Genomic DNA, 24,779 nt, shown 5'->3' with positions numbered 1-24,779 from the left:
TATTCAGTAGATAAAAATTACATTCTTAGGGCTGTTATTGGTTGTTACTTCAAGCATTGCCTAATTGTGCTTTTCATAGTTAAGGACAAATTTAGGCATCTTAATTTACAGTGATACTCCAGCAAGCACGGGTTAACTTCACTGACACAAGAGATAAATTTATGATCTCTGAAGTTGCTCCAAATGGCAGGCTATTCACATAGAAAAAAATTAATCTCTCTAGAGTTCTGGGAAAATGCTTACGATCCAAATAAATCCTGATTATATCCTTGAAATAGGGATTAAATGGAGTTTAACCAAACCATGACCCTCCTATATGAATGATAACTTTTTTTTTAGTATATATATATATATATATATATATGAAAAGATCCCAATGACAAAGACTGAAAGACGATGGTTAAGCAATAAAAATTTTCTTTTGGCATTGTTAGTGAGTTGATAATTCAGATTATGTCTTTGTGCAACTGCATGTTAATACCTCGAGAGTGTGTTCCAGCACTATTCTGTAAATATAAATCCCCCAGCTGTAGTGCATTTTCATTTAGCCTGTGATTGTGTTCATGCTCTTTTTCAGTGCCCACAGTGGATACCACACGCACTGCTTGGTTACTGGAACAGATGGTAAAAGTGAAACGCCCAGTTGTTCTTGTAGGTGAATCGGGTACATCTAAGACAGCAACTACACAGAACTTCCTAAGCAATCTGGACAAAGACCTTAATGTATGTGTGAGGCCTTTTGCCCTGTTTGTAAAGCTGCATTTTCATTCTTTGCCCTTGTGGTAAATTTGCACTGTGAGGTGTGAGTCTGTGGGTTGCAATATTGACTTGGGTAATGTGACTGCAAGCTCCAGACCCAAAGTGTGTGGCTGATTTGAAAATCCTTCAAGATCAAAGATGTTTTGTCCTCTTCTACCTTGTACAGACTCGATTTTATGAAGTAAAAATATATTATCAATGTGTTAAGAATGGGGTTACTTTTCTTTGTCATCTGTAATTCAAGTGAATTATGGACCTGAGAAGCATTTCCTGTATGTCTGACAACTAATATAAAAATACTTTTGAATGCTTTAGTAAAAAAAACCCCAACAAAACAGGTTAGAATCCATTCTTATCATCTCCTCCTGTTTGCAGCTGGTGCTGGTAATTAACTTCTCTTCTCGTACAACATCCCTGGACATTCAGAGAAACCTGGAGACAAACGTAGAAAAACGAACTAAAGACACTTTTGGCCCTCCCATGGGAAAACGTCTCCTTGTGTTCATGGATGATATGAATATGCCAAGGGTAAGCTGTCAATAGTTTTGCAAGGTAGTATAGAAACATTTGGGGTGGCACTGATATGGTCCCTGCAGGCACAAATCCAGTGTGCATTTAGTTTATCTCATAGAAGAGGCACTTTTCCCATAGGAGACACTGCTGAATGTTCACACTCAGTGCTAGAGCTTTACAAAGTGTCCCTTAGTCCGTGTAATGTTCTCCTGAGTGTGGAGCACAGTATCCCCACATTTAAAGCAGTAATTGGTGAGCTGATGTACTGTGCTTTGATGTATCCTTGTGTATCCTGCAGATTGATGAGTATGGCACACAGCAACCCATTGCCCTACTGAAGCTGCTGCTAGAGAAAGGTTTCATGTACGATCGTGGTAAAGAGATGAACGTTAAATTTCTTCGAGACCTGGGTTTTGTTGCTGCCATGGGCAAAGCTGGAGGAGGTCGGAATGAAGTTGACCCTCGATTCACCTCACTCTTCAGTGTTTTTAACGTCCCTTTTCCTTCTGAGCAATCACTGAATTTGATCTACTCCTCCATCCTGAAAGGCCACACTGCGGTAATTTCACTGTTTTTAAAGGATTCCTCAACAGGTTTATGATTTTTAAATAGAAATTTATTTCTATGTTGTTGCAAGACCTCATATCTTTGTTATCATTTTTTTTAATACCTAGAACCTCACGCAAACCTTTCTTTTCCTCTTATCTTTCTCAATGGGTTTTACATTGTTTAGATAAATTCTTGTGTGATATGTAAACATTCAAGCCAGCAGGTAATTTATGAACCTGGGGCTTTTCATAGGTTGAAACCTGTGAATGATTTGGTTGCAGTTCCTGTAAGCAAATGCACAGAGATCATCAAACTCTTTCCTGAATGAGTATGAAAAGTGTAATATAATGCAATAGACTGCATTACTAGCCAGGTACCCACAACACTAGTTAAGATCAGCTTAATTTTTCTGCTATAGAAATCCTGTGGGAATTCCAGTCACTGAGTTTGGTGTTATCTTGAGCACTCAGCAGGTTCCAGAGTGAAGATGGAGCCTGCCCTGAACATTTAACTGCAGAATGTTCATACTAGAGAGAATTTCCGAACTAAACAGGTTTAAAAGCTGGAAAACAGATTATGTTTAATAGCATTGAGTTCTGTCTGGGCAGTCTCATGAAAACACCTCTTCTTTCTCATGTTTGCAGACCTTTAGCGAGTCCATATCAGCCATCTCTGACAAGATTACTCTGTGTACTTTGGAACTTTATAAAATGATTATTACTGACCTACCTCCTACTCCTTCTAAATTCCATTACATTTTTAACCTTCGGGATCTTTCCAGGATCTATAATGGACTTGTTCTTACAGATTCAGAAAGGTAAGAATAGAAAAACTCATTAGTGGTCCCACACCTATTTTTTTGGGGTAAATCTGGGTGAAAATGAGGTCATTTGATACATGAAATCAGTCACATTTGGTTACTTTTCATTAAACCACAATGAGAAATAGAACATCCTAAACTGTGATCTTACTCTCCATACCAAACACTGATGCATTAGTCCTTCTTAAATGAGATATCAGAGGTAAAAATGCAAGCAAATTAGTTATTATGAAAAGAACCAAATCATAAAGATAATAAAGTAAAAAGGTCAATCCAAAATTTGGTCCTTGTTATTAACCATATGGCCTTAGGAATTGTGTCAGCTCATTTGGTGCAGTCTGATATTTTGATGTTATTTCAGGTTTCACACAGTGACCCAGATGGTGAGAGTTTGGAGAAATGAGTGCCTGAGGGTTTTCCATGACAGGCTGATTAATGAAGCAGACAAAGAATTGGTGAGTAATTCCTTTTAATTTTTCAGTAGTCACTGACTATTATTACGGCAATTAACTTGCAACAGCAACACTACCAAGTGTTGGACTCTGGTCTTGCTGTCTGACTGCAGACTTGTCTAAGCAATATGTCTAAGCAAAATGTTGCTCATTAATTTAAAACACAGCCCATGGAAGACTCTTTTCCTGAAGCAACTTGGCTGTGGCAGACTAAGAAAGCAGATCTGCTGAAGCAATGGAAAGTATCACTTGGTTTGTCTATCCAGGAGAATTGATTGGCAGAAGTAAGGGTGACAAAGTGTGAGAGCAGTACAGGAGAAAACTCAGGAAATCACTTTGAGTCAGTATTTTCCTTCAGGAAAGATTGTACCAGAATGTGACTATACAGTCAAGTAGCAGAAAGGATAAAAGCCAAGTTCTTACACAGTGGATTCAGTTCTGGCTGTTATGCAAATTGGAAAATACTTCAAATTATATCTTAAAATACAGAAGAGAACAATGCCAATTTAAAACCCTGAGATTTAGGAGAGAAATAGAGGTAAAGTCTACTCACCTATAAGCAACTTGCTTTGCTTTGGAAGTTGCTTAGATGAAAAGAGGTAGGCCAGGAAGGCTTCAGATTTTTATGGTTAAAACTTTCTCCTCTAACATACAAAGATATATCTCCAGGTTAGTTTTCACAACGCAAAATATTAATGCAGACTTTGAAGCTTTGTGAGAAATCTTTCTGATGAGACATCTAGGAATGCTGAAAAGGAAAGTTTATTAATATACTGTTTACACCAATATATAAGAAGGTGTTTTTTTTTTTAACAGGCTTATCCTTTTTTGCTTTGATGTTCTACAGTAGATTGTCTTGAACCATTCTTGAACTGCCTATTAGATCATTTTAGATCATACATAGAACACAGAAGGGGGCAGTAATCTTTGGATCTTCTAGTGACTTAAGTATCACCTTTAAATAAATCAATATTTGAGCAAGAATCTGCATTATCACCTTTCTAAGTATTACTGGATTCACAATCAAGTGCTTTTTTGTGTTGCCTGACTCATTTCATATCCTTTAAGGTACAAGGCCATATAAAAACCTTGGTTGAAGAGCATTTCACAGATGACTTGGAGCATGTCATCAGGGATCCCATTCTTTTTGGAGATTTCAGAACAGCACTGAATGAAGCAGAACCTCGTATTTATGAAGATATCCAAGACTATGATGTAGCAAAAGCTCTCTTTCAGGTAGAGTGCATTGGCTGGGAACTGAGGAATGGGAACTGCCTGAGGAATGGGCAGGAGCCTGCCTCAGGCTGTAAGAAATCTGTTCTCTTCTATGTGCACGCCGAACTTTATGTGCTTGGATGCCCATTTGGGGTTTGCAGTGATGAAAACTGAGGATCAGCTACAGAGTCAGCTGTGTTTTCCAATAGTTTATTTTCCCTGAGGAACGGGAAAGGAATAATGCTGCTGAATGGGCTATTTTATGAACATTATTAATTGTTTCACTGGTCTCCTAGTAACATTCTGTTCACCTTTCTCTGAAGGAGATTTTGGAAGACTACAATGAGTTTCATATTAAAATGCATCTGGTTCTTTTTGATGATGCTTTGGAGCATTTAATCCGTATCCATCGCATCATCCGGATGGACCGTGGGCACGCCCTGCTCATCGGAGTGGGAGGCTCAGGAAAGCAGTCCCTGACGAGACTGGCTGCACATACAGCTGGATGTGAGGTTAGTGACCCTGTGTCTTGGCTGGGAAAAGAGACAGGGAAAGTAATACTGTGATTGGGATTAAACTGGGGATGTGGGTAAATCAGTCAGTCAAGATCAGACTTGCAGCTCTGCCCTGTGGAGAGAAATGCAGGGTGAGGTGATTGACAGGAGGCCCAAGATGACTGTGTGTGATCTGGGTCGGAAGCTGTCAGTGCCTGAATCTGGGTTTTGGCACTGGGGAAAGAAAACAAGGATGTGTTTGGCGATGAACAACTAATTGTCCTTAACTACTGCTGTTGGTACTTCCATGTGTTACAGCAGCCCTCCAGTGCTGCCCGAGGAGCCTTGTTGTGATTGATACTTTATTATTTCAGAGAGGAAATGTTCCTCTCAGAGGCACTTTACTTACAAAGGTTTGGAAGGAAAGAACAAAAAATGAGGATGAACACAAACCAATTTTGAAAATGCAAGCCTGCAGGGTTGTACAAATGTAATTTTTAAAAAAGAATGTACTGCATAATTTTATTGATACTTAAACATTTACTGATGATTGGGGCCAAACCAACCCCTTTGGGTTGAAATTCAGAGTTACCATCATGTCTTGGGTCCACCTGTGTCTTCTCAGTGTATGTTTTCATCCTTAGGTATTTGAGATCATCTTGAGTCGAGGATACGGAGAAAATAATTTCCGAGATGATTTGAAAAATTTGTACCTGAAGCTGGGTATTGAGAACAAGTCAATGGTCTTCTTGTTTACAGATGGGCAGGTGGCAGAAGAGAGTTTCCTGGAACTCATCAACAACATGTTGACTTCAGGTGCCTTTGGCAGCCTCTCTGCTTGTGACTTATAATCTCAACAGAACTCTTGATGCAGCTATTACTGGTTCACCCTGTGTGCTCTGCTGCTTTCACACCTTTCAGTACTACCTGAAATGATCTTGGCCTTAATAATGGTTTTCTGGCATCATCTTAGAGCCAAATGTGTCTGGAGAGGTTATAGGGTTCATTCATGCTGGTGATAGCGCTCCAGGAGTCTCAGATTTCTTCCAAGACTGAGGGAAACTTCAGCTGCATTTGGCCACAAACCCACCTGTTGTCCAATTGGCTTTTGAATCCATTCACCTGAACTGCAGCAACTGTTCATATGTATATTTATTTATATATGTCCTGAAATGTAGTTTGATGTCTTCTAGTGAATGAAGCAGCTGGAAAGGAGCAGCAGCTGGCACTGTGTGACCACCCTCTCTATAGAAGTTCCTACACAGTCTGATATGAGAACAGATGTGTTAATTTTATCCCTTTCCTTAGTCTAGTTTTCCCTGTCCCTGGTCTGTCATTAGGTTACTTAGGCAATATTTGCCACAAGATTGAGAGAACAAAAATGTGATCTGATGGTTCACAGACACTAATGAAGATTTTCTTTGCAGAGTTAAAAGTACTTATATTCCTGTGACATTTTGTATATGTTGCTGAAGCCCAACCAAAACTGCATTAATTATTCCTCTAAATTCCAAGTATGCCCTATTTTCCGTGAGGGCTATGGGGAGGAGGAGAAGATAGAGAGATGAATTGGTTCATTCAAAACTACTCAGAATCATTTTTGCAGAACTAGGTTTAAAATTGGTTTCTCATCTGCCCTATCCCCAGCCATATGGTTTCCTCTTACTGGTTGTTCTCACTAGCATTCTTCTGTCCTTATGTTACAGGAATGGTGCCAGCCCTTTTTGCAGATGATGAAAAAGACTCCATACTGAATCAGATTGGAGAAGAAGCTGCTAAAGCTGGCATGGGCCCAGCTAAAGAGAGTATCTGGCAATATTTCATAAGCAAATGTGCAAGCAACCTTCACATTGTCCTGGGAATGTCCCCAGTTGGGGAGGACCTGAGAACGTGGTGCAGAAATTTCCCAGGTATAACTTGTACACTTTTAGTCCTTTCTCCATGAAAAAAAGATTTACAGGCAAGAGAAAAATCTCCACTGGACACTGAGAGATGTCTGGCAGATAACACTAAGCAGAGCAGGTTTCATGATTTTTTTTCCAGTTAATTACCACGTATCAGTGAACAATATTGATTAGCATTTATCAGATCAGTTCATTTTCCAGCTGAACAGCTAAAAATCAATTGGTCATCCTCACTGAACTAGGAATACACAGCATTTGTCTGCAGCCTCTCCTCTGTAGTTTACAGCAGAAGGTGTGGTGTTAAATCATTATGAAATTAGGGTGGTGGTAAGAGAAACATTTTTGTATCCAAAGCCAAAAACGGGCGTGGTGAGGGGGACACCCACAGAGAGAAAAAACACCTGAGCCTGGCAGGTGCTGCAGGAGCCCTGGGAAACAGAAGAGATTCATGAAAGATGGGTACAGGTGGGAATGCTAAACCAGGCCCTGAAATATTTTATTGCAGCTTTGACTGTGTCCTGTAGAGCCTAAAGAATGGTACAGTGGGGTTAGCAGAACACTGGGGCAAATGGAAGTATTGAATTTTGTGGTAAGTTCTAGTGCTTAGAAAGAGTCAAGACTAATTTGCAAATTCTTGATGTAAATAAAGTTAATTAGAGGACTGCCTGTCTGATTAGGGGTTTGTTTTACAAAGGAATTTTTCAGATAACGCTGTCCTTTTGTTTTAAGGTCTTGTCAACAACACTGGTATTGACTGGTTCTTGCCCTGGCCTGCCCAGGCCTTGTGTGCAGTTGCACAATCCTTTCTGGGTATGTAACATGCCAGTATTTCAACCCATTAACCCTTGGCATAGCCTAAGAAATAAATTCTTTACTTTGCAGTTATTGTACATTTCACAGTTTCATTTCCCATTGTGCTTGTTACCTTGAGTCTAAATGGGTAATGAAAAACCCCAGTCAAAAAACTACTGGATGGTAATTTCTTAATCGAATAGGCTTTTTAAATTGCTAAAATTCAAGTTCCCAGCTCTGCAGACAATGTGGGCTGCCTACCAAGAGGTTTCCTTCTGGCTCTGCCCTGGTCTTGCTTTTTGCCCCAGAAAACAGACTTGTTCTGTGCCTGGCTTAGATGTGCATAAGGAAGATGGTAATTGGTGTACTCTGAAAAAAGCCACAAATCTTTGAAATTTTTTTATTTCTTCTGCCCAATTTTAGGAAAAAACAAACGCATCCCACCAGAGAGCTCCAAGGCAGTGATTGACCACATTGTCATGGTGCATGAATCTGTAGGGGATTTCAGCAAGAAATTTCTGGAGAAACTGAGACGTAGAAATCACGTCACACCAAAAAATTACCTTGATTTTATCAATACTTATGCAAAATTGCTGGAGGAGAAAAATGAGTTCATTTTGGGTAAGGCTTTGTAGATGTTTTCTCCTTTTTAATGCATGATTTAAATATTTTAAAACCAAAAGGAGTTCTGGTGAGAATCCCACATATTACCCAGAATATGCAAAAATTGTTTTAGCAGTACTATCTCAAATGCTGTGCTGGCACACAGCTGTGGGGGCTGTGTTTTGACATTGACCCAAAATCTTTGCCACGTGTGAGTGTTCAGACTCTGTCAAACAGTGGGCTCTCCTCAAACCCTTCTGTAAATGAACATGAGCCAGAATCCCCAAACCAGACACTCCTCTGCTTGGGGAGCAGTCTGGTGAAATCCAATGCCAGCATGGCCTCTCTCAAGGTTTGACTTTCTTCCTCAAGCAGCAATTCTTATTCATACTTCAGTGGCACTGGAATATGTGAAGAGGATAAAATACAAACAGGGTAACATGGAAAATAAGTTGTGGCACAGGGCCACTGTGCCAGCTCAAGTGACATTAACATCATTTTGGTTGGGAGGCTTAGGAAAGGAAAATCCCTCAGTGCACCTCTAAGGATATTTTCTCTTTGTGAGATTGTCTGTTGTTATGTGGTTGAACACAATCAATGAATCACTGACATTTCTCCCCTTTTTTCTACCTAGCACAATGTAAACGGCTGGATGGGGGCTTAGTTAAATTGAAGGAAGCTGCTGTACAGCTGGCTGAGCTGAACATTAAACTTGCTGAGCAAAAGATTGTGCTAACAGAAAAAACAGCTGCTATTGAGGCTTTGTTACGAGACATTAAAATAAACACAGAAATAGGTGAGTAATTTACAGCTACTGAAGTGTCCCACAGGCTAAGCAGGGCTCACATCATCTGTGTTGAGTTGGGAGACCCTTGAGGAGCTCCAGCTGCTTTTTGAGGTATCCCTCTTGTTCTGTGTGCTGCTCCCATGCCATGCCAGAAGGGCAGGTCCCCTGCCTTGCCCAGATTGCCATCTTTGCTCTACATTTGGCCCACAGTACTTTACACAGCTCACTATTACGTTTGCCTGCCCTTGTTTTCCCTTTCCAAGGTGTAGGAAATGTGGGAAAGACAGTAGCCAGAAAGGCAACTTCTAATTCAGAAATTTAGTATTAGAGGAAAATGAGAGGGAAACATGGAGAAAAAGAGATTGTGCACACTGATGTGTGGAACACTAACTGTTCCTAGCCTGGTGATGTAACTGTAAGCAGAGGCAAGCTGGCAACACAAAGGTTCTGACTTGATGGTGATTTCTGATTTTCAGCAAAGAGTAAATCTCTATTAGCATATTAGTATATGTTCTGTATACAAACTTGAATGATCCATTCATGATCCTGCCTTTACAATTACTAGCTGAGGAGAAGAAAAAAATGGGTGAAGAAAAAGCTATAGAGATACAGGAACAGAATAAGATTATTGCTGTGGAGAAGGCGGAGGCTGAGGCAGCATTGGATCAAATCAAGCCTATTATGGAAGCTGCCAAACGGGAGGTCGAGAAGCTCGACAAGGCTGAAGTTACTGAACTCAGGTGACTCATTTGTATGTACAGTAGCATAAAGTCCTGGAAATACACTGAGAACCCCTTGTTTGTTGGGTTTGAGCCTAAGCCTCATCTTCCTCACCTGCCTGTGAAGGTCAGGAAATCAGTTGTCTGGGTGCAGAGGTCACAACAGAATGCCCTGATTCCTAGCCCATGACTTTGCTTTAAGACAGTTCTTCCAGGCTTTTGTTTGCTGTTTTCCTCATCTTTCTCTGACCTGTGTCTGATGCACCAGAACCTGCTCTGGTTTTTGCCTGAATGATGGCTGTCCAAACCTGTTCATTCCTCTTCTTTTTTCTTCTGTGTAAGTAGGAACACCAACAGTTGTTTTTCAGGGATACTTTCATAGCATGAAAATGTATTTCCCTGCTGAATTTATTCCTCCCTGTGTTTGGATAATACATCTTTTATTTGAGGATCAATATTAAGGCACATCCAGTCTTTATCTCTCCCTGAAATAGTTATCCCCAAAGTAGCAATGCCTCTCCCTTCCCTGCCACACATGTTCAGTTTCTTTTCTCTCATAGGTCTCTGGATTTTTCTCCAGCTGCTTCACTGCCCTAGGAAAGAAATCCTCAGTGTTTTAAGCTTTCCATAGTTGAAATCCTTTAGTATTTCATGGATCAAATTGTCTGAATACAAGAATTGGTTCTTAGCTTTTGAGTAGTTAATAATTTATTGTCTGACTTGGGTTATCTTTTTCACTGCTGGAGCTTGTCTTATGTAGAAGCTCCTGTATTACAATGCCTCTCTTAACAGGAAGTGCCCATGTCTGGCATCATGTGCTTTGTCTCCTTTTTTCTCTTCCACTGTCTTTCTCACCTGTTTTCCAGATCCTTTGCAACACCCCCGAAGCAGGTGCAGGTTGTCCTGGACTGTATTCTTATAATGAGAGGTTACAAAGAACAAAACTGGAAGAATGCCAAAGCGATGATGGCTGACACAAATTTCCTGCGACTTCTGTTGACGACAGACTTTAGGGAAATTCCGTGGAGCCATGTGAAAGCTATGCGAGGTGAGTTCCTGTTCTGGGTACTTGCAGTGAATATAGGTTCTTGTTAATGGGATCAGCCATGTCAGGGACAATCCTTCCAGTGCAATCTGGGAGAGATTCACTCTGTGCCAAGGGACAGCTCTGTCCGCAGTGCTGCAGCTGTTGCACTGTTGGGGTGACTGGATTTTTTTGATTTCAAAGACCTTCTGCTGTGTGTTCCATCCAGTTTATTCCTTAGCTAGGGGTCTTACAGGCTCTGGTTTAAAGCAGGCAAGAAACAAACAGGATAGCTGCTTCTGTCTGCTTTTAGCTGCTTAGTAGAATTATGGCCTCACCCATATGATGGCAATTAAAATGTGATGTTACAGAGTGGAAAGAAGATAAGCTGTATCTAAGGTTTATGGGCCCTTGCACATGCTCTCAAAGGTGCAATCCAGAGTAGTCCCATTAGAAGGGGAATTTGGGTCTTGGAGAAAAATGGCATCTGACTGCTGCAGAGAAGACAAATTATGATCCTCAGACATGCTGAACAAGTCATGAATACACTCCCTTCATGGAGAAAGAACCTGAGAAATCACTAACAATATTGGGCTTGTGTTGTTACAGCCCAGTAGCTTCATCTTAGGGTCTCTTCAATATTCTGACAAATGTTTCCTATTGTCTGTCACAGCACTGGCTGATATTGCTGGTAGGAAAAGCTATTTCTTTGAGAGTTTTTGCACAGTTATTCAACTCACTTGCAATATTTTTATGTTTGCCAATTTAGCTCTCTTAAAGAATCTTAATACTACCTGGGCTGAAATGGAAGTTATCAGCAGAGCAGGACTGGGAATGTTAAAGTTTGCTGAAGCAGTTGTGACCTACTGCGATGTAGTTAAAACAGTCAAGCCAAAGGAAGAAAAGGTAAAATGTGTTGGAATCAAACTCAGAGAAGGTCAAAGCATGATCCTGATGGAAAAGATAATACTTAACCGCTTCATGGACTGCCCACTTTTCTTATTTAAGTGCTTAAAAAGTGGTGTTTAGGAGAGCTATTGCAGTAGCAGTGAGGCAGGTTCTCAGTCACAAATCACTGTATTTGTTGTGTTGGGATGTGGGTTGTCATCCTTGGCAGTGCTTCAGGGATGAGGGAGGAACATGTTCAGTTGGAATTTTGTAATCTAACATGCTTAGAAAAACACAGTTTAGAGCTTTTTACTAAAAACAAACTTAAAACCCCATGGCATGTGGGCAGAGCTGAGGTCAGTAGTACACAAAATCCATGTTCCTTAAGCACAGACCTTGATTAGCTTTTTTTAGCATGACTGGAAAGTCAGCTATATTACCAAAGGAAAGCTAATGTCCAACAGATGACACTGGGAAACTTTTGTCAAGAAAAGGTTATTATATACAACTGACTATAGAGAAAGTATATTCACTAGATGATGTGTCTGACTATTTTTGGAGCCTTAATACTGTTGTTATTAAGCAGACAAACCTCCCCTTTTGTCAGGGCATAAGAGTCCTGTTGACCTCCAATGCTTTAATATTCCTTGTGGGTACAAAACTGGGAGATTTCTCTGCTTTGGAACTGCAGTGTCAGACCATGATGTGTGTTTGGGACGGGGAGAGGAGGGTGAGAGTGTCAAGTTATTTTGGCTTACACTGTGTATTACCAGGACACTTTGAAATACATGATGTAACCAAAAGAAATGTGAGAACTTAATAGTTCTCTCCAAAATCCTTCTGTCCTCTGACACTTTTGTTTCCTTCAAAATGTACTTTAGGTGGCCAGGCTAGAACGGAACTACGAATTAAGTAAGCGGGAGCTGGAAAGGATACAGGCAGAGTTGGCTGCCATTCAGGATGAGCTTAAAGTTTTGGGGGAAAAATATGAACTGGCAATAAAAGAAAACCAAAAGTTACAAGAAGAAGCAGAGATAATGCAGAGAAGATTAGAGGCTGCTGACAAGCTCATCGCTGGCTTGAAATCCGAGAATGAGAGGTAAGTCTAGATTCAAAGAGGATAATTTCTGACATCAGAGGTTCTTGTGTCAGGGATAAAATCTATCAGGTGGAGACATTTTTGAAAATGTTGCTTCCTATGGTTTTTGTTTCTGAGAAGAGCTATTATCTGTTCTGAGGTAATATCCATCAGCTCTTGGAAAATAACTGAGATTAAAAGGAAGAAGGTTCAGATCAACTCAGTGTCTGTGGCCACCATAATAGTGAGAGAAAACTGATTCTAAATGTGGGAGTCTATCCCAACCTGTATCTAAAGTAGCAGGAAATTCTGCACATAAACCCCATCTTCCTGGTACAGATTGACTCATATAATTCTATCAGGTGGACAGAGGAATTCAAGGAATTAGAAATACGAAAGGTGAAGTTGCTTGGAGATTGTCTACTTGCTGCTGCCTTTCTGAGCTATGAAGGAGCCTTCAGCTGGGACTTCCGTCATGAAATGCTCTATCAAGTGTGGCAAGAAGATATTTTCTCAAGAGAAATTCCTGTCAGCCATCCATTTAAGTTAGAGAGCCTCCTGACTAACGAGGTGGAGGTTAGCAGGTATGTCCAGTCAGGAAACCGAGGGACTACTGAATGTGACATTATAAAGTGGGAGTCTGGAGCTGAATCTGTAGCACAGAATTGGTGTTGTGGGTAGAGGTGCACAGCCATACCAGAGAGAGACAATCTTACTTTCGTGTCAAGAGGAGGAGCCAAATTATTTTCCTTCTGATTAACAGGGGCCATTTGCTGTAACAAACTGTTGTACTTAGCACTCCAGGGACATTCACTGAACTTAGACACCTGTAATACCATTTCTAGGAAATTTTAGGAATTCTCTATAAAATATGTTTCCATAACCCAACAGATGTCTTTTCTTTGACTTCAGTGAGTTATTAGACCCATGCCCAGGTAGCCCATATATCAACTACCACAGGATTGCTCACCTAAGGCAACAGTCAGTACTTTGAGTAGTGCAGTTACAATGAGTTAGTGAGCTGTGACACTGTCCCCATAATCACATACCCTGTGTGTGTGTCCTTGTGTGTCTAATAGTGTGCTCAGTGAATTGCATCATTTTACTGACAAATGAAATGTGCTGCTCTCCCATTGAGTTTTCATCCCAGGCTGGTCTTTGATACATTCTGTTCCCAGATGGGTTTCCCAAGGATTGCCCCCAGATGAGCTCTCTATCCAGAATGGCATCCTGACAACGTATTCAAGCCGCTTCCCGCTCTGTATTGACCCACAGCAACAGGCCTTACATTGGATTAAGAAGAAAGAAGAAAAGAATAATCTGAGGGTAAAGATAGAAGATTGCTTTACCTCGTTACTGGTTGTTTTCAAAGCTGCATAAATATCTGTCACCTTGAAAGGGGAACCAGTTACAGATCACAAAATCATTGAATGGTTTGGATTGGGAAGGACCTTCTAGTCCTACCCCCTGCCATGGGCAGGGACACCTTCCACTATCCCAGGTTGCTCCAAGCCCCGTCCAGTCTGGCCTTGGACACTGCCAGGGATGGGGCAGCCACAGCTCCTCTGGGCAACCTGTGCCAGGGCCTCACCACCCTCACAGGGAAGGATTCCTTCCTAGCATCTAATTTAACCCTGTCCTCTTTCAGTTTGGAGCCATTCCCACTTGTCCTATTGCTAAATGTTTTTGTAAAAAGTCCCTCTCCAGCTCTCTTGGAGCCCCTTTAGGCTTTGGAAAGTGCTATAAAGTCTCCCTGGAGCCTTCTCTTCTCCAGGATGAACAACCCCAGCTCTCTCAGCCTGTCTGCACATGCAGAAAGAGTCTAACCAAAAAGCTGGTATAGATTGTGATTTATTTCAGCTCCAGAATGAAACTTCCATGTAGGACAATAAACACAGTTAGATGCACAGTTAGAACTTTAAAGGGTAATTTCCAAATGGAAATTATTCTCAGCTAATCAGAAAAAAGCACCTTTACTGTTTTGTACGAGTGCAGTTTATATCATCTGTGAAAGACGAAAAGCAGCAAAGAGCAAACTTCGTTAGTGTTGGCAGCTATTGCAAAATAATAATGTCCAGCAAATTGAATATCAATTCTCCTTTCATGTTTTCCCATTGTTCTCTTGCAGATGGCTTCCTTTAATGACCCAGATTTCCTGAAACAATTAGAACTGGCCATAAAGTATGGAACCCCTTTCCTGTTGCACAGTGTTGATGAATACATCGACCCTGTGATAGACAATGTCTTAGAGAAGAATGTCAAAGTTGCACAGGGGCGAGCATTCATTGTCCTGGGGGACAAAGAAGTTGACTATGACAGTAATTTTAGATTGTACCTGAACACCAAATTAGCAAACCCAAAGTATTCCCCCTCAGTGTTTGGCAGAGCTATTGTTATCAATTATACAGGTAAGCTCAAGTGTGTACTTAAAGTAGGGAATATGCTGTTGTGCAAATTTAGGGCCTGGGTCATTGTCTGAAACCTTGGTGAAACTAAAAAATTCATACACTCCCTTATACTTAGGATTTAATAGAAAATCCTTCTCAGTTCTCTCTTCTAATCTGCAACTGAGCTAAATATCTCTTCCTGCACTGGTCAGGAAGGAAATAAGATACAGAATCATTAACTAAGTCACTCTGTTGCATTGCTGTAGTTTTATGAGAGGCTTGAGATTAAATAAGTTGTATAAAAACTGTCCTGTGCTTACAAAACTCTGTGCTGTGTCCATGTGTTGTCCCTGTAGTTACACTCAAGGGCTTGGAGGATCAGCTGCTCAGCGTCATCACGGGTTTTGAAAGGAGGGAATTGGAGGAACAGAGAGAACGTCTCATCCAGGAGACAAGTGAAAACAAAAACCTGCTAAAAGATCTGGAAGACACTCTCCTTCATGGACTGTCAACTTCCACAGGAAATATGTTGGACAACGTGGAATTGGTGGAAACCTTGGAAGAGACAAAATTCAAAGCTACTGAGGTACCAGCTTGGGCTTTTTGGAAGGGTATCTATGAACAGAATGTAGTCTTTCCTTTTTCATTGTGATTATCTTTCAACCCTGAAGCTTGCAAATAGTTTGAAAGGAAATGGAGAGTTTTCTCATGAATGTGTTGCTTCTTTCAGTATTGGGCACTATTTTGTTGATCAGAGAACCAAATCCTAACTTCAGGGAAGTCCTTAACAGGACCAAAGTAATGTTTGTTTATGGTTCTAAAGCAAAAGAATCCATCCTTGGAGTTTTCAGGCCATAGCTGGGTAAATCCACACTGGACCTGATCCAATGGTGGTCATAATCAAGCTTTGGGCAGAAGGTTGAACTAAAGATCCCCAGAGGGCCTTTCTCATATTATTTCTGTGATTTTGTGTAAATCTTTGCCTTTACTTTTCATAGATATATAGGGTGGGATTAATTTTATTTAACTTTTAATTTTATAATGCAACTTTTGAGTTACCTGCCCAGATTCCCTCTACAGTCACACAGAGAGGCAGGCACTGAACAGCTCTGGTATTTGTGGTGTAATAGATCCCCTTTGGATCAGCACAGTAATTCCAGGTGTATAAAATTCCTGTCTGCACAGGTGATTGAGAAACTGAAGCTGGCTGAGACGACAGCAGCGGATATCGATCTTCTCCGAGATGGCTACAGACCGGCTGCCAAGAGAGGGGCCATTCTCTTCTCTGTGTTGGCTGAAATGGCACTTGTCAACATCATGTACCAGTTCTCACTGGTCTCCTTCTTAGAGGTTTTTGGATTCTCTCTTCGGAAATCCATGCCCAGTCCTATTCTTCCAAAGAGGTTAAAAAACATCATGGATACACTGACTATGAACACCTACAACTATGGCTGCACAGGTTAGTGCCACTTAGCCAGGGGCTGAGACTGCGTTGTGCAAATAAAGGCGAAGGCCTGACTTCAGCTGCTTCATGTTAGAGGCAAGTTACCAAGCAGGGAATTCAGTGATGTTCAGGTCTCAGCACCACTCCTGGTTCACACTTTACTCCCTGCTATTTCTGTCAGAAGGAACTACGCATGTTACCCACGTAACTCTTGCAAAAATGCTTTCCTTAACACAGTTACGAATGGTAAAGGCAGCCATGGAGCTCACAGGGGCTGTATTGACTCAAGCCTGATTCAAAGCCCCAGCTTTGATCCCCCTGATCATAGAATCATAGCATTGTTCAGGCTGGAGAAGACCTATGAGATCATCAATTCTAACTGTCAACCAAATGGTCTTTGTGGGGTGACCAGATCATAGAATAACAGAATGGTTTAGATTGGAAGGGATCTTAGGAATCATCTTGTTCCAATCCCCTGCCATGGGCAGGGATGCCACTCACTAGGTTAAGTTGCTGAGGGCCCCACCTAAAATGGCCTTGAGCACTTGCAGGGGTGGAGTATCCCATCAGCCCCACAACAGACAGAGGATGTGGATTGAAATATTGCTCCAGTTCCACAAGTTTTAGCAGCTGATTTTTGAAAATGTTGTCCTTCTAACATAGGCTTGTTTGAGAAGCACAAGTTACTATACTCCTTCAATATGACTGTCAAGATAGAACAAGCTGAAGGCCGAGTTCCACAAGAAGAATTTGAGTTCTTTTTGAAAGGTAAATTGAATATTTATATGTAAGTATGTAGCTCGATGTAGCAATAACTAAAAGATCTTTTGAAGACAGATCTTTGACTAGATACGATTTACTAGAGCACCTTGAGAAGAGGAGCTCTCCCACTGAGGAGAGCTGCACTGTGTTGGGTTACACAAACTGGGGATCCTGCTATTTCTGTTTCACAGTAGCTAATTGTTAGGATGTTACCTGAGAAAGTAATCTGTAGTTATTTTCTGACTGTGTATACCTAATTTTAGAAATGTTTGCAAAGATAAAATTCTGGCTTTTGCGAGCACTTGTAAAATGCCATTTTTTCTCCAGCAGACCCGTCTAATCTTACAGTGCTTCCAGGAACAAATTTTTTCTTGGTTCCTCTGTGCAGAGGGACTGTATATGTGGTCATGCATTGGAGAATTTTTGACATGGACACTGGCTCTGGTTTCTGTATGTGCCTAGGCAATATTTCCCTGGAGAAGAGTGCCCGAAAGAAACCGTACGCTTGGCTTCCAGATCAAGGCTGGGAAGACCTAATTCGCTTGTCTGAACTATTTCCTGAGAAATTTGAATCTCTTCCAGATGATGTGGAAGAAAATCCAGATGTATGGAAGAATGTACGTGCTTCTTTGCAATGCTGTTTTCTCTCCTAGTTTTTCTTCTGGTATTAAACGTTCAAGTGTGATGCAACGTGTCACAGTACTCCACGGAGGGATGTCACTGTGGGCTTCTTCCCTCAAGCCCTTTCTTTGCTTCTTGACCTCAGTTAATGATTGGCTTATTTGCAGGAGAATTAAGGATTATATTCTTTAAAAAACAAACCAGAAAAACCTTCCCTGGTATACTGTAGAATTCTTATTTGTCAGTTAAATGCCTTGGAGGAGTTATTTGCCCTGTTGAAGTCAGTGGAATTTTTTCTGTTTGACAGTCAACAATTCACTGGTATTTTTGTGCTGCTAAATTGTACTTTGATCTGCTTGTGGCAGTGAATTCTATAGGCTATTGACAAACACAGATTTCCTTTGTTCCTCCTTCAGCTTCATTCCATGTCTTCTTGTTTTATAAGAAGTCTTCCCATAAGCAGTCTGTTAATACCTTTTTGCTTGGGGATGCTATTTTCTGTATCTTAAGAGAATTAGTTGACAAAGAGCAAAAGTACAAATGTGTTTCTAGAGTTGAATATACTGAAAAAGTTGGATTTTTTACATTGACCTGAACTTTTAATATTTACTTGCAGCTGATTGACTTTTTGTTGTGTCTCTTGGCCCCTCATTCATCAAATTGATTTTCCTAGTAATTTCCCTGACAGAGCCATTGGATTCATTTGCATTGTGTGCTGTCTTTTCCTGCCAGTGGTATGACACAGATGCTCTGGAGCAGATGCCATTACCAATGCACTATGAGGGCAGTGTCTCAGACTTCCAGAAGCTCCTCCTGTTGCGCTGTTTCCGGGTGGACCGGATGTACCGGGCAGTGACCGACTACGTGACCGTGACGATGGGCGAGACGTAAGTGACTCTCCTCTCTCAGATCCCAGCCACAGCACTCACACAGAGCTGGAGCTGTAATCAACTGTGTCAATGGTTCTGTAATTTGCCTGAAGAGCAGAGCAGGGGTCGTGTCTGAATGCTTTCCATGTGCAGCCTGTGGTGAGCTTTGCCCTTCGTGTACAAAGCTCTGTTCACATGTGGCAGCTGCTCTGTGCACATCAGGCAAATTATTGGGCTTTTCCCTCTGCCAGGTATGTGCAGCCCCCCGTGATCAGCTTTGATGACATCCTGCAGCAGAGCACCCCTTTCTCACCTGTGGTTTTTATCCTAAGTCCTGGCTCTGATCCTGTCAGTGACCTCATGAAACTGGCTGAGAGGACAGAGTTTAAAGCAGATAGACTCAAATTCCTGGCCATGGGACAAGGCCAAGAAGAGGTAACTTGGATGGGAGGGTGGGGATGTGCTGTGTGCAGTGTGTGTGAATTGCAAGCCATGCTCCTAATTCCCTGGGAGTGATCAAATTTCCTTTCCATAGGTCTGCTCCATGTTAAAAGGAGTTACCTCATGGTTCTGACATAGATTTGTCAGTCTGGGGATAGCATTTTACTGAACATGAAAGGGGCCATTTGGCTGACTGGCTGTTGTTCTGGTTTCTGCAAGGGTAGATTCAGAATCAGATTTCTGGCTGTTAAAAAGTAGTTGATATGAGAAGATGTTACTGTGGACGTGAGGTGGTTGGAAGTTACAGTTTGCTACTGGAAAGTTCTCCTGCTGCTTTTCCTGCCTTTCCTTTGACTTTTGTTTTTGCTCTGGACACTATGGCAGGATGTCCAAAAGTTAACAGCTGACTGAATTTACCATGATTTTAGTCTATGGGAGAACTCCTATCAGACTCATTTAGACCACCACTTTCCTAGCAGGAAAACTCACTGCACGAGCCCATCAGAGGCAGTTTGTTCTCAGGCTAAAGGGAGAGTTACTCACAGATGGTTCTCCCCTTCTCCTCAGATTGCTTTGCAGATGCTGGAGAAAGCAGTGGTTCATGGACAGTGGCTCATGTTGCAGAACTGTCACCTTTTGGTGAAGTGGCTCATCCATCTGGAAAAGGCCCTGGAGAAAATTACAGAGCCTCACCCAGACTTTCGCCTCTGGCTGACCACTGACCCAACTAAGGGCTTCCCAGTTGGAATCCTGCAGAAGTCCTTAAAGGTGGGGAAAGCCCAGCCAGAGGGCATGGCCTGGCACTGGTACTCAGGAGAACAGGCTGGCTCTGGGAGGAGCCTGACCTGAGTGCAGCACACTGACCCGGGCTTATGAACTTGCTTTTTGTATTTATGAAGCCAAATCCTTTTCTCATCATCCTGTTTATCTTACTGGGATGTTTCCTTTGGGTGAAAACTGTTCAGCAGTTTCAACAGCAGTAACTGTTCAGTTATTTCAATGCAGAGGTTTATGAGTAAACCTGGAAATATGACAAACGGTCTTTAGATTTAAATGCTGCCACGAGTGAGGAGTATCTGGAGACAGAAATAGCCCTGTCAGCCCTGATGCTGCAGTGCAGAATCAAGGCCTGTGTCAGCCTGGCAGTGCCAGTGGAGCAGACATTGGAATAGGATAATGGTTTCCAGCTGCTACTTCAGGCTGCAGTGTTTATCACTAAAAGCTGAGCTGATTATTTTGAAGGCACAAGCCATGATTCTGTCCTAATGTTCTTTTCTGTGGCTGCTTGACCACTGTTGTGGTGGCCTGTCCTGTAAACATGGTTATTTCATTTCACAGCTGGGAAAGCAGCGGCTCAGTGGCAGTGGCAGCTCTGGGCTGCTCTCCCACTCATCCTGCAGTGGGAAGGGAGCTGGAGCAGATCTTTAAGGCTGCAGATCTGCGCTTTGTGGGTCTTGCCAGGAGCAGTGAGAACTGAGGTTTTAGAGCCCTTTGAAAAAGCTGCCAGGAAGAAGCTCTGGCAGTTTGATCAGCAGTAAAGCCACATTGTTAAACCATCTTATTGTAGGGATATAAGACACACTAAAATGTGTAAAGTACTGGTATTTCAGTAAATTAGATTGTCAAGTATGAGAAATATTAATGTCTTGCCAATAACATGATTAATTCTAAAATAATATCAAGTTCTCTTTGCATATGTGTGCTTACCTTGATAAACTTGAAAAGGTCTGTTTCATGTCTTTACTTTAGAAAAAACCCCATATTTGATAGGCATTTGGAAAACTACTTAAAATGTCAAGCTTGCATTGTATAGCTTACTTTAATGTGATATATTTATAACTTATTTTCCTCAAGTTATCCAGTAATTGATGGCTTCCCTAATTATTTTGATAGGTTGTTACAGAACCACCTAATGGTCTGAAACTGAATATGAGAGCCACCTACTTCAAAATTCCTCAGGAAGCCTTAGAGCAGTGCCCACATCCTGCCTTTAAATCCTTAGTCTACGTCTTGGCATTTTTCCATGCTGTGGTTCAGGAGAGAAGGAAGTTTGGGAAGGTTGGCTGGAATGTACCATACGATTTTAATGAATCTGATTTCCAGGTAAGAAAACAATTGTAATGACTCTTATATTCTTGAGTAGCTCAATTACTTTTGAAAACACAGAATTTATCCAGCTTTAAACTTTCTCACAGCTAGATTTTGCTTAGTATGTTTTTCTGCTTCTGTGGAGTCATGTAGACTCCTGATCTTCTGTAATGTCAATTTGGGATGCTAAAAATTAGATTCCTAATCCTTCATGTTTATATTGCCTCTCTCATGGGTTTCTTTTATTTAGAGGATTTATACTTTTTAATTATTTCAGAAAGAAGTAATTCTCAGTTTTCAAACAAGAACTAGATTAAATAAAGCCTATGAATATGTATATCTGATTTATGAATCTTATCTCACATGTTCCAACAAATTCATTAGGTGTGCATGGAAATCCTTAACACATACTTGACAAAAGCCTTTGAACAAAAGGATGATCAAATCCCTTGGAGCAGTCTCAAATATCTTATTGGGGAGGTGAGTGCTACAATGCCACAAAAATTCAGATAAATGAAGTTTCCTTTTTGCATGGGCTGCATCAAGTAAAGCTGGGAATCATGCCTGGGCAGGTTTGAAACTCCAGCATAGCCCTGAGCAAGGGCTTAATCTCAGGGAATTAGGGCCACTGTGCGAACTGCACAACAGGGAGTGATGGTGCTTAATTAATTCTGAGAGAGTCCCTGGGACCCCGTGCTGGATGCTGTTGGCACGTGGAGTATCACTGGAGCTACACAAATGTGTGTTCTCAGAGCTGCTGCAGCTGCACTGCACTGGCAGCTGCTGCAGCATGAAATCCTGCAGGAAACTTACGTTGCAGCACTTGATCCCAGCTGGGCAGGAGCTGGTACCTCAGGAAGGTACCCTTGCACGCAAATCATCCAGACAGGTGATGAGGAGTGCCCAGAGCAGCTCTCTCCAGACCAAGGCCAAATATTTCCTGCCTGTCCCCTTGAGAGGGGGCTGGAGATGTCCTTGGGATCCATAAGGGAGACAGTGTTACACCACAGCCACTGCAAAAGCAAAGAGCATTTTTGACCTTTCAGTGATTTTTTGAAACCATATTTTCTGCTCCAAAAGCCAGTGCTGTAACACTGATGTCACTGATTTCTAGGTCATGTATGGTGGGCGTGCAATCGACAGCTTCGACCGGCGCATCCTGACCGTCTACATGGATGAGTACCTCGGGGATTTCCTATTTGACACATTCCAAGTGTTCCATTTTTATAAAAGCAACACAATTGATTATAAAATTCCAGCAGGGAAGGGAAAAGATGACTTTGTTGGTAAGAAATGCTTTTCCTGCTACATTAAAAAAAGAAGTCTGCTTCCAGTACAGACTGTCTCCATACATCGCTGCTGGGTGTGAGAAGTTGAACAGAACACCAGGCACTGCTGGTGTACGGACTGCAGAGTTATAATCCACTGCTTTACAGGAGCAGTCCTTTGGAATGTGAGCTTATCACTGAGCTCCTCAGGTGTTTTAAAAAAAAAAAACCCAATCCAAACCACAAAACCTCAGTAAAGCAGCATGGTAATTTTGTTAAGTGATATATAATACGTCTGTGGGGGAGTCTGTGTGTTTGTGTTAATTTGTGTTTATTTGATCTGTGCATTTCTCCAACACCAGCTTTAGCATTTGATTTTTTATTCAAGCAGAGCAATAGCAAAATTGCTGTGGTATTCTGTGTTAAGAGAACCTGTATGCTTGTATTCCAGAGGCCATAGAAGCTCTGCCACTTTCCAACACCCCCGAGGTCCTGGGCCTTCACGCCAACGCTGAGATCGGGTATTACATGCAGGCAGTGCGGGGCATGTGGGCTCACCTGCTCGACCTGCAGCCCCAGACTGGTGCGTGCCCTGTCTGAACTGGGTTTGTGAACAGGACGTGTCGAGGGGCGAGTGCTGAGCCCTGGGGACAGTGACAGCAGCCCCTGTGTGGGGAGTGATCCGGGGGCTGTGTCCCGGCCTCGGGGAGCAGAGGGAGCGGGACAGTGGGAGCGAAGCCCTGCAGGGCTGGGCTGGGAGCAGCTCAACACCTGCCCAGAGGCACATGCAGGGCTCTTGGGCAAATGTCAGAGCAGCAGAGGGTGGGAGACTGATGCCAAAACTCAGCTCTCAACCTTCTCTCAGAAGATTCAGTACAGATTTAGTCTCACGAAATTTTTTTGGTTTCAGGTGAAACTGGTGCAGGAATTAGTAGAGATGAATATATTGCAAATGTTGCCAAGGATATAGAAAACAAATTACCTCAAGTATTCGATCTTGACCACATACGTAAAGGTTATGGAGTAAACATCTCCCCTACGACTGTGGTGCTGCTGCAGGAACTGGAACGCTTCAATAAGCTCATTGTTCGAATGGGAAAGTCGTTGGCTGAGCTACAACGTGTAAGTAAAATTACAGCAGCTCGATGGGACCAGCTGGCCTTTGCCTGCCCTCAGAACTCTTACCATCATTCCAGGCCTTGGCTGGGGAAGTTGGAATGAGCAGTGAACTGGATGATGTGGCTCAGGCTCTCTTCAACGGGCAGATTCCTGGGATCTGGCGGCGGCTGGCCCCTGACACACTCAAAACACTTGGAAACTGGATTATTTTCTTCAGAGATCGATATGACCAGTACACCAGATGGGTAAGCAAGTGCCTCCAGAAAGCTTTTTGTTTTGTTAACCTGTGTGATGTGCTGTGCAGGTTGGTGCAGAAGCCAGTGAACACTTCAGGTAAGTTCCTGAACTAGTGCCATTATGGCGTAACTGGATGCAAGGCAGACTCACCGTGGCTCCTCTCTAAGAGCAGTGCAGGGCTGAGGACCAGGTGCTGCCCATCACTGTCTGTGGCTGCAGGTTAACGAGGGGGAGCCCGACGTGATGTGGCTGTCAGGCCTGCACATTCCTGAGTCCTACCTGACTGCTCTTGTTCAAGCCACCTGCAGGAAAAACAGGTGGCCCCTGGATCACTCCACCCTCTACACAGAGGTAACCAAGTACAGGACAGCAGAAGACATCACTGAAGGGCCCCTTCAGGGTAGGTGTTCTTCCAATTATTTGGCAAAAATAATAAAGTAGTTAACTGGTGAGAGAAAGAAATTGCTTGGCACATTAAATTACTTTGGTTAAACCTTGGCAGGCATTTACTCTGGGTTTGCATTTCACAGTCCTCACGATTTCCAGCTGGGAAGTAGCTGGGTTCTGGTCCCTGCAGAGCCCCTGTGTGCATGAAGCACCATCTTCCCTGTTCAGCTCTTCCCACACACAGGAAGGGATTTGAACTTACACCTCCCCCCTTGCTTGCTCCCTGTATGTGTGTGTGTATATATATATATATATATATATATATATATATCTATATATATCTATATATATATCTGTGTGTGTATACATGTATATAAAGACACACTGATTTCTTTATGCCTAGAATATTACCAATCCCAACAGGCTTATAAAGATCTGTTTACACCACAAAAAATATATTGAAATGTACTTAAGCAAAAAGTACCTACAAATATGTATCATTTATTGTGTATCTCTTTATGAGGTCTCTATGACTAGCACTGCTCTGGTAACTAAATGT

At 42.0% G+C, this 24,779-nt stretch overlaps 1 protein-coding gene across 3 annotated transcripts in view; it reads left to right on the top strand.

Annotated features, from left to right (window-relative positions):
* DNAH10 (dynein axonemal heavy chain 10) overlaps positions 1-24,779 on the top strand; it is a 51,799-nt gene that overhangs the window by 25,493 nt on the left and 1,527 nt on the right. For 2 of the 3 annotated variants that reach the window (XM_039561045.1, XM_010398408.4), the window contains exons 43-75: positions 578-723; positions 1,135-1,287; positions 1,571-1,831; positions 2,466-2,638; positions 3,003-3,096; positions 4,162-4,329; positions 4,632-4,820; positions 5,447-5,618; positions 6,509-6,712; positions 7,436-7,516; positions 7,922-8,119; positions 8,736-8,897; positions 9,454-9,628; positions 10,474-10,655; positions 11,401-11,537; positions 12,401-12,618; positions 12,960-13,181; positions 13,776-13,923; positions 14,726-15,005; positions 15,341-15,570; positions 16,170-16,443; positions 17,092-17,196; positions 17,653-17,807; positions 18,544-18,698; positions 18,932-19,115; positions 19,689-19,889; positions 21,015-21,224; positions 21,594-21,689; positions 22,324-22,495; positions 22,929-23,060; positions 23,388-23,599; positions 23,674-23,841; positions 24,053-24,233. In XM_039561045.1, coding sequence (XP_039416979.1) covers positions 578-723; positions 1,135-1,287; positions 1,571-1,831; positions 2,466-2,638; positions 3,003-3,096; positions 4,162-4,329; positions 4,632-4,820; positions 5,447-5,618; positions 6,509-6,712; positions 7,436-7,516; positions 7,922-8,119; positions 8,736-8,897; positions 9,454-9,628; positions 10,474-10,655; positions 11,401-11,537; positions 12,401-12,618; positions 12,960-13,181; positions 13,776-13,923; positions 14,726-15,005; positions 15,341-15,570; positions 16,170-16,443; positions 17,092-17,196; positions 17,653-17,807; positions 18,544-18,698; positions 18,932-19,115; positions 19,689-19,889; positions 21,015-21,224; positions 21,594-21,689; positions 22,324-22,495; positions 22,929-23,060; positions 23,388-23,599; positions 23,674-23,841; positions 24,053-24,233 — 5,838 coding nt within the window. Of the gene's footprint in view, positions 1-577; positions 724-1,134; positions 1,288-1,570; positions 1,832-2,465; positions 2,639-3,002; positions 3,097-4,161; positions 4,330-4,631; positions 4,821-5,446; positions 5,619-6,508; positions 6,713-7,435; positions 7,517-7,921; positions 8,120-8,735; positions 8,898-9,453; positions 9,629-10,473; positions 10,656-11,400; positions 11,538-12,400; positions 12,619-12,959; positions 13,182-13,775; positions 13,924-14,725; positions 15,006-15,340; positions 15,571-16,169; positions 16,444-17,091; positions 17,197-17,652; positions 17,808-18,543; positions 18,699-18,931; positions 19,116-19,688; positions 19,890-21,014; positions 21,225-21,593; positions 21,690-22,323; positions 22,496-22,928; positions 23,061-23,387; positions 23,600-23,673; positions 23,842-24,052; positions 24,234-24,779 lie in introns of those variants that run through there. The other variant, XM_039561046.1, reaches the window with a different exon arrangement.

Source organism: Corvus cornix, chromosome 15 (genome assembly GCF_000738735.6).
Source record: "Corvus cornix cornix isolate S_Up_H32 chromosome 15, ASM73873v5, whole genome shotgun sequence".
In the NCBI taxonomy this organism is placed as follows: domain Eukaryota; kingdom Metazoa; phylum Chordata; class Aves; order Passeriformes; family Corvidae; genus Corvus; species Corvus cornix.
This window is presented reverse-complemented; position numbering and strand designations above follow the sequence as displayed.